The 13,135-nt window shown below is 45.3% G+C and overlaps 1 protein-coding gene across 1 annotated transcript in view; it reads right to left on the reverse strand.

Moving 5' to 3' along the window:
* OIT3 (oncoprotein induced transcript 3) overlaps positions 1-12,256 on the reverse strand; it is a gene marked incomplete at its 3' end in the record, with an annotated part of 20,426 nt that extends 8,170 nt beyond the window's left edge. The window contains exons 1-4 of the mRNA XM_084753573.1: positions 12,011-12,256; positions 8,861-9,235; positions 8,081-8,188; positions 3,508-3,630 (exon numbers count right to left, since the gene is read on the reverse strand). Coding sequence (XP_084609699.1) covers positions 3,508-3,630; positions 8,081-8,188; positions 8,861-9,235; positions 12,011-12,071 — 667 coding nt within the window. The 5' untranslated portion in view covers positions 12,072-12,256. The remainder of the gene's footprint in view (positions 1-3,507; positions 3,631-8,080; positions 8,189-8,860; positions 9,236-12,010) is intronic.
* Between the last annotated feature and the right edge of the window lie 879 nt (positions 12,257-13,135).

Consider the following 13,135-nt stretch of genomic DNA (forward strand, 5'->3'; position numbering starts at 1 on the left):
TGTCTGTTCTATGTTTATCCCTGCTCTTCTTGATCCATCACACAATCCTTGTGGTCTGATGTGGTAACTGAAACATGAGGCAAATCCACAAAATGTTCACTAATTGTTATGAGAGCCAAGAATCATCCTCCACCCACAGCAACACTTACTGAGGCTCTCCAGGAATTTTGTAGCGTGTCTTTTAATTTTTTTCTCATGTTTTTCTGATGTTTTTTCATAAGTAGAGTGAGGTCATAAATATTATGAGTTAAGACCCAAAAGCTATTTCTTAACAGTTGTAACATTTAATCCATACATATAAGTTAAAATGTTATAGGCTAATTGATAGATGAAAAGAGACTGAGTAAAAGTTTTTCTGGACCGGCTGGGTAGGTTAGAGTTGCTGCAGAGTAACCGGATCATTGGATCCTTCCTAGACCCTCTAGGAATAACAGCATTGGATAGAAAAGGTCTTGGGTAGGCTGGGGGGCTGGAGACATAGCTCAGCCATAGAGGGTTGGCCTACCATTCCCAAGGTCCCAGGTTCCACCCCTGCCCCAGCATGTCAATGACCAGAATCTCAATCACCAAAATGACTTCATCTGCTTGGGCAGAGACGGAAGCTGATTCCTAAGGGTGCTAATAAAAACAAGCTAGTGGATCATCAGTGTGTGGTGTGTGCATCTGTGCAACTGTGTATGGGAAAGCCACAATGTGTGCCTGTGAATACTTGCATGTGTACGTGCGTGTATAGCAAAGCCACAGTGTGTGTGGAGGTCAAAGGACAGCATGTGGGAGTCAGCTCTCTCCCTCTAGCATGTGGGTTCCAGGGATCAAACTCAGGCCGTTGGGTTTGGCAGCAAGTGCCCTTACCTGCTGAGCCATCTCGCCATCCTTAGACAATCCATATATATTTTAAAGGATTTATGCAATTTGTGGATTTTTGAAATAGTTAAGACTATAGATAACAAGGTGGAAGAAAATATAAAATATGCTACTATGCTATGAAGTGTTAAAATGACTGGGAGAGGTGGCACACACCTTTAATCCCAGCACTTTGGAGGCAGAGGCAGGTAAATCTCTATGAGTTCTAGGCCAGCCTTACCTACATATCAAGCTCCAGGCCAGCGGAGGATACATATTGAGACACTGTCTCAAAAAAAAAAAAAGGTATTAAAAATCAACATTCATGTTTTTTTCCTTCTAAAAGAAGACTTCTCTTTTGTGCTGGGGCCCTCCATGCTCAGCAAGCACTCTGCTGCCCTCCACCCTCAAAATGACTTTGCTTAAGTCATTTTATTTCTCTAAGCTGTAATTTCAATATTTATAAGATGAAGGGGCTAATCATAATGAATTACACTGGGCATTTTCAAGTCTAAAAATGTAAAACATAGACAAAAAAAGAAAAAAAAAAAGAAAATTCAATTTGCCTTAAAGGATTTAAGCCCCTCAGGACAGTGGAATGGAACGTTCAGGGCGGAAACACCTAGCAACAGAGACTGAGGGTCACTTACATTTTTCTTTTATTCTTCTGTATTTTCATATTTATATAGTCAACCATTAAAATTTACTTAAAATTTAAAAGTATAATTAATTTTAAAAAAGCTATAACCGTTTAATAAGCCACACTAAAGAAACAAATACATTTAGCCTTTCAATAAAAGTTAAATGTTATAAATAGAAACAGTATTCCTAAGGTATTGCTCATATAGACACATAAAATTTTTATAGTTTGCCAAATATTTTTTGGTTATGGCTGTTAAGTTTTAAGATTATATGAGTACTAACTATAATAGTCTCAGTAATGCGCTCATGAATAATTACAAATGTTCTTCATGAAATATTTTATTAATATTCAAATATGTGGAAATCACTATACAAAATTATTAAGATTTAGGGAGGATCCCAGACATATCTTATTCAATAAAATTCAAAATAATTTAGGCTTGTTCTAAGGACAGCAATTTAATACTCCAGTTAATGTTCTCTGAATTAATAATGCAAACTTGGTAGGCTACTAGTCATAATTTTTCTCTCTGGGATGGTGCTTTATTATTTTGAATGTGACAGGGATAAAGTGAATTTTCATATATAGATTATAGCTCTATTAACACACAAGTTCAGCGGTCCTGAAGGACAATTGTATGCCCTCTGTAAGTGACAGCAGCTGTGCCATCACCTCCCCGTGGCACACTCAGCAGGACCACCAGTGCAACTCAGATTTGTGAAAGCAGTTATGATGTCACTTTAGCTGCCGGAAGCACATGACCTGAGTCCCACAAAACAGTAGCAGGTCACTGAATCATTGTCCACGACTGTGTGAAACGTTGTATCAGTTAAAAAGTCATAGAGTTTCATTTCAGTTTCTTGAAATACATCAGTAAGTTTTTGGTTACTAAGCCATGTACACAGTATCTCTACTGTGGGCTTAGGGAGTGGCTCAGTGGTTAAGAGCATTGGCTACATTTCCAGAAGACTTGGGTTTCAATCCCAGCACCCACATGGTGGCTCACAACCATCTGCAACTCCAGCTCCAGGAGATCCAACATCCTCTCCTCACCCCTGTAGACATCGGCCTACACATGGGTCCATGCAGGCAAAATGCCCATACACATAAGTAAAATAAAATAAGCCTAGAAAATTTAAGCAGATAACTTTATCTCCAAAAATATATTAATCTCCCCCAAAACAAAGGAAAAACAACTAATGTAAAAGAAATTTCTCATGTTTTCTGTTTTTCTTTTTTTCTTTTGATTTGCTTTTTTTTTGAGAGAGGGTTTGTCTGGGTAGCCCTTGGCTGTCCTGGAACTCGCTCTGTAGGCCACGATGGCCTCAAATTCACAGAGATCCTCCTGCCTCTGCCTCAGGAATGCTAGGGTTAAGAGCACCACCACCATCACCCCAATGTTTTTTCAAATTTCTAAGCCAATAGGAATCGCCCATGGAATTTGTTAAACTCTTTTAAGTCCAGAGGCCCCATCCCAGCCTGCTGAAGCCGACTTCCCCACCCGCAAAGGGCCTGGTGGGGTTTGGGTGGGAGCCCAGTCTGAGGGCCGGAAATGCTGAGAGCCAGGCTGTAGAGCACGCTGTGCTCCCTGGGCTGCCGCCTGCTACTCTCCGTTTCTTTCCAGCAGGATGGGACATCTAGACTTTATTTAGCAGCATAGCTACCTCAGCCTGACCCCAGACCCACCAGTCAGCGTCTGAGCATTAACAAGATCCTATGGGATTTCTGGGAACATTTAAGTTTGAGAAAGTGGCTGTTACTCCATTTCGGTTTCCCGCATAGCGTCCTACTACTCGCAAAAACCCCTTCCTCTTTTAGTTTGAAGACGTAACAATACTGAATTCTGTCCACCGCTTAAGTACCCTCCGTGCCCGTGAAGCCCTGTAGTCATTTTATTACCCTGACAAACTGTTATTTTCCTCTACCACCAAGGCAGAGGAAACTTCCCAAATGTCAAAGAGTAAGGCCCTGGCTCCCTTCAGAAGATGCTGGCTTTGCCCGCCTCCCTCACTCAGCCTCACCTTCGCAAGTCTTCCCATCGCTGCTGAGCACACGGCCGACCCCACACGCACAGCGGTGTGAGTTTTTGAGGTTTACACAGATCTCACTGCAACCACCGTTGTCCTGCTCACACTCGTTCTCATCTGTGGAAGGGAAACCACATCACTGCCACATCGCTGAGCAACCCCACGCTGCCCCCAGGCCCTGGCCAGATGCTGTCGGACCCCCCCCCCCCCCCCCCCCCCGCATCATGCACTAGCCAGCATATTCACGTCTGGGACCTGGTCTCCTAACCCAGCCGTTTGTTCATCTGTCTTCTGTCTGATCATCCACTGGCAAGCAGAAGGTGCCTGAGTACGTTTGAGTTCCTACTGTTTAGGGTAGAACTATAAAGCTGGCAAGATGGCTCAGTAGGTAAAGGTGCTCCCTGCTGAACTTGACATCCTGAGCTTGAGTGGGACACAGCTGGTGGGAGGTGAGAAGCAACATCTGGCAGGCGCCCTGGGACCTCCACAGGCACAGCATCGCTCGTGGGCATGCACACACAATAAATACATAATGTAACAAGGCTATGGGGGAATGAGGCTCCTTTTGCGTGTTGGACACATTTATATGTTTTTGTGAGTTCCTCTTTCTCTAATAAGTCATGAAAAATTGTTAAATGTAAGGCTATAAATTATATTTTCTTTTCTTTCTTTCTTTTTCTTTTTGAAACAGGGTCTCTCTGTGTAGCCTTGGCTGTCCTGGACTAACTTTGTAGACCAGGCTGGCCTCGAACTCACAGTGATCCACCTGCCTCCACCTCCTAAGTGCTGGGATTAAAGGTGTGTGCCACCACTGCCGGCAAATTATATTTTCTTTTAAAGCTCAGAAGGAGCTTATGGGCAGAAGAAAATATCTATCAAAATACTGTTTGAGATAGTTTTCTGTTATTGCATGACAAAGCACCCTCAAAAATCGACTTTACTAAGTGGAAAAGTCTCATCCCAGAACCCAGGAGGCAGAGGCAAGCATATCTCTGACAGTTGGAGGCCAGCCTTGTCTACATAGAGAGTTCCAGGTCAGCCAGAGCTACATAGTGTGGTCCTGTTTTTAAAAAATGAAATATTCTCACATTATATTTAAGAAATGGTTTTTAGTCTTTAAAATATCTGATGAAGGCCAGGCATGGTGGCGCACGCCTTTAATTCCAGCACCCAAGAGGTGAAGGTAGAAGCAGGTGAATCTCTGTGAGTTCGAGGCCAGCCTGGGCTACAAAGTGAGTCTAGGACAGCCAGGGTTATTATACAGAGAAACCTTGTCTTAAAACACACACACACACACACACACACACACACACACACACACACACAAAACAAAACAAAAAAACAATGAAAACCTGATGAGTTACGTATTGATTCTTGTTGTAAAAAGAACAGTAGACAATACATGTCTGTCTCTCTCCCTCTACAGAGGAAAAGTAAAGTGTGTCTTTGTTCCCAGGAAGGACCTGGATACAGGATGTGGTGAACTAATGGCTGGAGCTTAAAACACTCCTGGATATCATCAGAAGATGGCTTTGGAGCCAGGAAAGGGGATGAGCCGGGTGGAACTCCGTTGACATCCAGATTCCTAGAGTAGGTGCCTCCCTCTTAGGGCTTGGGTATGGTCTAAGCAAGCCCTAAGGGTCATGTGTTGGAAGGTTGGTCCCCAGTGTGATGTTATCATGTGGGGGGTCTATAAGTGGCAGGGCTTACTGGGATAGTCAGGGCACGGCTCCTTGTGGGGTCCCTGCTCTCACTGCCTTCCTGTCTTTGCTTGTGTTCCTGGTATCCAATCTTCTACCAGGTCTTCTCTGGAGCTGAGCCAGTGTTGGCAACATGCCCTGAACCTCCTTGCATTGTGAGCTAAACTTCCTTTTCTTCATAAGGGACTGATTACACATTTCAGTAAAACTGACAGTAGAACTCTGCCAAAAGTAGCACATAGAAGGCTCCCTGCAGTAGGCCCGGAGGGACAGAGGGAGACACATGCAGTCAGCGGAACCCTGGGCCAGCGCGCTGCAATGGCTGAAGCACAGATTTGCACTCTGGATGTTGATCTGGAGCTGAGAAGCTGATGCGCCATTGGGCTTGAACGTCTACAGACAAACTTGAGGTAGAACCGCTCTGGAGTAGCGCATCCTTGGAGGAGGTGGGAGGGCTGGAGAGCCACAGAAAACCCCGGATGCTGGACAAGGGTGTGATATAAAACACTGCAGACAGCTTACAGTGGAAGAGGGTAGGCAGGATCTGGAGGCTTTGAACTGGTGGTAAAAGAGTAAATCAGAAATCTGTACAAGCATTTGCTTTTCTAACTAGGGAGGAAAAAAAGAAAGAAAGAAAAAGAAAAAGAACAAACGAACTGAATAAAGTAGAACTGAAAAGAAGCCAACATTAGAGCTAACAACTAACAAGCACCACCACCACCAAAAACCCAAAACAGCAGTAAATAAGATGAGAATCTCATGCAGCCCAGGCTGGCCTAGAATGTTCTGTGCAGAAGAGGCTGGCCATGTATTCCTGACCGTCCGTTTCCACCTCCCAAGTGCTGTGGTCCCAGCTGTGTGCCACCATGCCTGGCTCTGTGTGCCACCACAGGAGAGTAACTGGGCCCTGACTATCACTCTGCTCTTCGCACCAGGGAGGGCAGGAGGCCAGCAGCCTCCTTGCAGCAGCTGTGGACCTCCATTACAAGCCTGGTCTGCTACCCTTGGGACTGACTCTTTTTTTCTTTTTTGATGTGAGGGAGAAATTAACTTCTACTTATTTAGGCTACCGTGACTTGGGGCTGTTAGCTACAGCTAGTGTAGGCATCTTGAGCACTGGCAATCCCATCTGCATGTGTACACCCTAGAGAAAAATGTCCCACACGGAGTGAGGTATCAGTTGTATGTTAACTCTAAACACAGGTAAAACAATTCTGTATGGTACAGTGTTGTTCATCCACACAGCAATAATAAAAGATAGAGACAGGGCAGGGTAGAAACTGGCTGATGTTCTAGCAGCAGCCTCCCCCGGAGCATGGCAGAGGATGGTACAGTTGGGGAGACTGCTTAGTGTGAATATCAGATTCTATTTTCACTTTTAAAAAATGCAAACAAGCCAGGCATGGTGGCATACACCTTTAATCCTAGCACTTGGGAGGCAGAGGCAGGCAGATCGCTGTGAGTTCGAGGCCAGCCTGGTCTACAAAGTGAGTCCAGGACAGCTAAGGCTACACAGAGAAACTCTGTCTCAAAAAAAAAAAAAAAACCCAACAACAACAACAAAACAAAACAAACAAAAAAACACAAAAAATGGAAATAATTTTAAACCACAGTTACATATGGGTACATGTGTACCTGCGTTATTATTTTCTTACTCCTTTTCCTCTGCCTGAAAAAGCTAATTTAAAATAAATAAATAACACTGCTGTCAGGCTCGCTCAGTGGGTAAAGGCATTTGCTACCAAGCTTGATCCCTCGAAGTTTAATCCTGGGACCCACGTGGTGGAAAGAGAACCAATTCCCGCAATTTGTCCTTGACTTGGCAACACACAGTAAATAAATGTAACAAAAGGTTTAAGATTGTTTATTTTATATGAAAACTAGATATAAACTAAAACTAACATGTGTTCCTACATACAGAAGCCTGCCTACAATCATCTCTTTGAAGCCTATGGCACTTAAGTAGGAACTTGGGGCTTTTGATAGTCAAAGATGTCTAAGCAAAAGCGTCAAGAAGAGGCAGGTCTGATGGCATGCTATCTTTGATGCAAAAAATTTTTTAAGTAATAACAGTCGGGTGTGGTGGCACATATCTTTGATCCCAAAACTCAGGGTGGCAGAGGCAGGTGGATCTCTGAGAGTTTGAAATCAGCCTGGTCTACAAAGTGAGTCCAGGACCGCCAAGGCTACACAGAGAAACCCTGTCTCAAAAAGCCAATAAATCAATAAATAGAAAAGGTCAATAAAGAAGCATATAATTCTACTTTAATGTCGGCCTGAAGAAAACACACATAAGAAAATAAAACATGTTTTTGGAGATTACTTTGAAATGACTTTATCGCACATATCAATTTGGATGCCAAATTGTCTGGGTTTTTGAAATAGAATCTTGTCTATGTTGCTCAGGGTGGTCTCGAACTCACCATTTTCCTACCTCAGCCTCCTCAGGGCTAGAGTTTTACAGAATGCACCACACTTTAATGGATGCCATCTTTCACCAGAAATGTTTATTCTGTATTTACAATTAGTAAGAACAGACAAAATTTAGTCATTCAAGTTGTCCGAGGCATTTTTGGTTTGCCAATAGCTGGATCAGAAGCCAGTTTTTATATTAAAAGTGGCCACTCCTCAATGGCTTCATAACCACAAGGGACCAGCTGCCACTAGAGCAGACAGTGTGGTTCCAGACCGTCCCTGCTCACACCGTGAGCTTGTCCTGTGTTTTTAGTTGCAACCCGCAAAGGCAAGCTCAAGTGCAAATGCTTAGAGATTCACAAGGGATGGCGGCGGACACCTCCCCCCACCTCTGCCCCCCATTTGTCTCTTCCACCCTGAGGGCTCATTTCCACCTCATGACTAGTTCTTACCAAAGCAAGTCTGCCCATCTGGGCCCAGTGAGGTTCCCGGGGAGCATGCACACTCGGTGGTGTCTAGGCAGATGGGGTGGCAGTCCTCGTTACAAATGTCATAAAAATCTGTGGAAGGACAACAGTTACTTTCTGCGAGCGGCGAGGCTCAGAGGACCCTCTCTTTTGAGCTGTCTCATGAATGAAGGCATGGGTTACAAGTTCCCAGACACCATCTTCACATTTCTCATGGCAAAGGGAATGTATCACCTGACGGGGAAAGACCAGCTGCTCAGGGGCTGTTCACATAGCCAATTCTCAGCTATAGAGGACTTCAGCAAATTAAAAAGAAGGAAAAAAAAAACCTATCATATGAGCTAGGTACTAAGGGTTATACCATACTCTCTTGTGGACTCTCCAAGCTGGGAGGGAACACCAGCTTCTGTGAGGTCCTGGGTTTGAGCTCTGCCATTAAGGGTGTTTACAGTCTGATGGCGTTAGTGACATAGAAATTCACTTAAAAGCGTTATTGGCATCAAGTTGCCTCACTTCTAAAAAAAGCAAGCATAAAGTTACCATGTGGCTATCTGGGCATCTATCTGTCCATCTGTTGATTGTCTATCAACAGCTAGATTACAGAGCGCTCTCCCATACTCAGGAAATTGAACATCCATTACTTCTAATCTTATAATGTTTTAATGAATAAACAGAAAACAAACATGCATCACAATATGGTGTCTTCCTCTTTAACTCTATCTGTGGCCTTGCTGGGGAGAGAAGAGAGCACAGGAGGGTACTTACGGCCACAGTAGGCGTGGAAGCAGACGCTGGGCTTGGTCAGCCGGTAGACGTAGTAGCCTCCAGGGCAAGACTTGACCTCCACCGTGGTGTTCCACAGACAGCAGTTCCCTTTGAAGCTGGCACAGGCCTGGCGTTGCACGATGCCATCACTTTCTAGGGGGTGGCTGCCATTGAGCCAGACAGGGGCATGGGTCCCACAGTGGTTTTCTGGTATGCAGAAGGTGGGCATGGCATCTCCTGCCATACCTGTGAAGCGGTACCACTCCCCGTCCATGTGGTTGTCGCACAGGGGTTGGTTCTGAGACTCATCTAAGTGGTGGTCAGTGTTCCTCCAGGGCTCATTCAGACTGATGTAGGCAGAGCAAGGATCTAGGGCTGGGAAGGAAAGGGAACTCAGAGACACTGATGTTTCATATCTCAGTGTCAACAGCTATAGCCACCTCAGTCTTGCATTTTGATTTTCCAAGCAAAATGTGTGTGTGTGTGTGTATGTGTGTATGTGTGATTGTTGTGCATGTATACACACACACACACACACACACACACACACACACACACACACACACACGCCTGTGTATAACTAGATGTCAATCACAGGTGTCCTTTCTCAGGGGCCACTCATTCTGTTTTCATTAGACAGAGTCTCTCTCTGGCCTGGGGCTCGTTGATTAAGCTAGACTGTCTGGCCAGTGAGCCCGAAGAAATCCCCCTGTTTCTACCTCCTCAGTGTTGGAATTAACAGCCTGTGCCATGCCTGGCAGTGCTTCGGCCTGAGGCTGGTGAGCAGTGCCCCGTGTTCCAGCCAGCACCAGAATGAATGAATGAATGAGTGAGTGAGTGAGTGAGTGAATAAACGATATTCCAAGTGGATCATGTTTAGGGGTATAAGGGGAGCTGGGTATTTTGATACAAACATAAGAACAGATGATTATGGAAAGGCATGCTGCAGCTCAGCTATCCAGTCACAGGAGAGACGGCGTAACAACGCAGTCAGCTCCCCAGTTTTGGAAATTAAAAAAGAAAAAAGGAAAGCCTTGAGTTACTTTTTGCAACAATGATAGTCAGAGCTTCCATCAGTATAAAGCTCGACTGAATAAAGAATGTGTAAAGCTCGTTCCACCGAAAGGCAAAAAGCCCAAGGCACAGGGCCAGTGGCTTTGAAATACACAGCAAGCCGGCAAGTGGATGCGGGGCAATAACTTGGCAGTCTGAGGCAAGCACTGATGAGGGCACTGCGCTCTCTGGAAATGACATTCGCAGAGTTGTAGATGGCACAGCAACCATCTCCTCAAGTTCTGTCGCGTTCCTCCCAAAGTCTTTAAAATGCCCTTGAGCGCTCCCAGCTGAGTGCTAGCTGGCAATTCAATGTTCCCCGAAGAGGAGGAAATGTCCCCAAATCCCCTCCTCTCTTGGAGGGGGAAATTGCCTCTGCCTCGCTGGCTGTGGCTCTCCGGCCAAGGAAGCCTTCCAGAGCATTTCACAGGTGATTATAAATTCATAGGCATATTTCACTCATCTCCCTGGCTCTGATTTTACAAGAAATGGTTAGACATTCAATCTTTAATGGCATCGACAGCAACTCCCATAATGACTGTTCCATGATTTCTAAAGTTTTCCTTACAGTTAAATGTCATTTCTTATCCTGTTGAAGAGTTCAGCTGCCTTCCTGCTGCAGAGGAACGGTGGCACGAAAAGGAGAAATTGACCTACCATCTGTCGTGTAGTCAGTCCTACATAGACTGTCACACAAACACAGTCACTGGCTATTTTCTAACATTAAATGCTTCCACCCTCTTATGATGCTCATTCTGTGTCAAATCCTGGTTTTAGTCTCACTGTGCGGCCAAGAATGTGGCATTATACAAATTGATCCTAATTAGCTCACGCAGTCCTCAAGGGTCAGGCCTTGAAAGAGAACCACCTTTTGTGTGTCCCCCTCAAAGCCTCACTTCCTGTTAGAAAGCACAAGGGCTCGGCAGGACACTCAGAAGCATCTTGGCTCCTGTCTAAGGACCAACCATAGGCCTTGAGCAGACCTATCTGTGTCGCTATCTGGTCATTCTGGAGGCTAGCAGTGTACCCGGGAGCCCCTACATGGTCCAGATCAGTCTTTGCGGTCTCTGGACCTTTGCTGTGTCTAGAAGCTCCTCACCCCTTGCTTCTTACTTCCCACCTCCTCTTCTTCGTTGTGTGCCAATCAGTGAACCACTGGAATATTTGGAATATTATTAACTCAAGCTTCATATCATCTCAGTGTTTATCTACAGTGTCCCTTGTCCCAGGATCCCATCCAGGATATTGCATTCCATGTAGCTTTTGTATTGCCTCAGGGTTCAAAACTTTTTTTTTTTTGGTTGTTGTTACTTTTGTTGTTGTTTTGTTTTTGTTTTTTAAGGCAGAGCTTCTCTGTGTAGCCCCGGCTGTCCTGGAACTCATAGAGATCCCTGCTTCTGCCTCCTGAGTCCTGGGATGAAAGACCGTGCTACCACTCTCCGGCTTCAAACTTATCCCATGTATATACTTCAAGGGGTCAGAACACGGCACAAGTTCCTGCAGAGAAACCAAATGTAGGCCAGCCACATACTGAGATACACAGGGATCTCCAGAAAGATCCTTGCTGGCCAGTTTTATACCAAGCCTAGGAGAAACAGCTTGAGAGTTGTTTGGGCTGTGCAAAAAGTCACTTGTATTTTTTTAAAGGTCAAATTTAATTCTTATTTCATCCTGTTCTGTACCCTTTACGGGACAGAACATTTGGACCCTTTTATTTGTTGAAGGAAAAGCTCTATCTTATTTCCAAAAGAAAAAAGAACCAGTTCCATTCTTAAAGTTGGAACTCTGAAGTATTGTCCCCAGGAAGAGATCAGAGTTTCTTCTGACACACACTCCAAGAGCTATAGTAGCTCATAGGAGGGTTTTAGTGACAAAAAGATCCATGGGAGGTCTGGACACTCAGGCAGGAGGGTAGAGGAACACGCAACACAAATCCCCTGGGTCTGCATCCTTGGAGGATGAGTGACTTTTCCCCCCCTCCCCCCACAATCGTAGGGCTGTATTTGAGGCTCTGTCATCTGGTCCTTAACATTAACTACACAGCAGCAAACAGCAACAAACAAGTGCATGGTGCCAAGTTCTTGACACAAGACTCACCCATGGATGACCCTGGGGTGACGGTGGTGAGGAGGCAGGTGAGCAGCAGGAACAGGGGCATCTTTCTGGTCCAGCTGCCAGGAACAAAATGGAAGTCCTCGCAATAACAGTTTTCCTTTGTTCCTTTTTCAAGCACATAGGGGGAAAAATCTTTCTGGGCTCTGAGGAAGAAAATCCCTATCAGCGCCGGGACCTTAGGGAACAGAGGAAGGATGAGTGGGGTGAAGTGTCCACTGCGCTGGCCTTGACCGAGGCCCTGCTCTGTGCTAGTTTACGGATACATTTCTTTAGGGGGGGAGAAAACCACAACCCAGAACACCCTAACCATCCCTCATCCTGCTATTGTTTTCTTCCCCGCTGAAGAATTGCCAGGAATGGAGCCTTCAGTATCTTATCTGGAAGGGAGCTCTCACTGAGGGACATCAGTGAGATGTGCCCCCCCCCCCCCCCCCGTCAAAATCGTGTTTTGTGACTTCTAGGAACTGCCTTCCTGATGCTGCAGCCATGGCGTTGTGCAGCCTCCTTCAGGGGGAGGACAGGATAAGCCACTTAGCTGGAACTGGTTATTGGGGAGATGTCTCAGTCTGATAGTCCAGGAGCGCGTGCACGAGCAAACACACACACACACACACACACACACACACACACACACACGCATGCACACACGTGCATGTGCCGTAGCGAAGGGTCTGTGAGGAGCTGCTATTCTCTTGAAGAAGTTCTTAGGTTTGACTTACCCTGGTCGCCAGTCTCCAGATTTCCTCAGGAGACCAACCTTCATGTGGGCATTACCAAGCGCATGGTGATACCTGGGGTTACCGTGTTTACATTTCTTCCCCACACAGCACAGATGTTAGGGGGTTGTTTATTTCGCCAATTCTGAAACTAAAATAGAGACTTAAAATTTGGAACTACCCACTAATTAACAAAGGTCTGGAAAGTTTAACATTGCCTAGAGTTTTACTTTTGACCAAAGAGGGGAACCACGGGGCCTCTACACATCCCCAGGCCTGGTTGTAGTAACTTCAGACGTGGGGGTTCGAAGGTCTCTGGTGCTTTATTTAGGCTGTGGACATTAAGAACCAGCAATTACGATAAAAGACATGCAAGGAGAAGATCAGCGGG

This window comes from Acomys minous, assembly GCF_964271855.1.
Source record: "Acomys minous genome assembly, chromosome: 13".
Lineage (NCBI taxonomy): Eukaryota > Metazoa > Chordata > Mammalia > Rodentia > Muridae > Acomys > Acomys minous.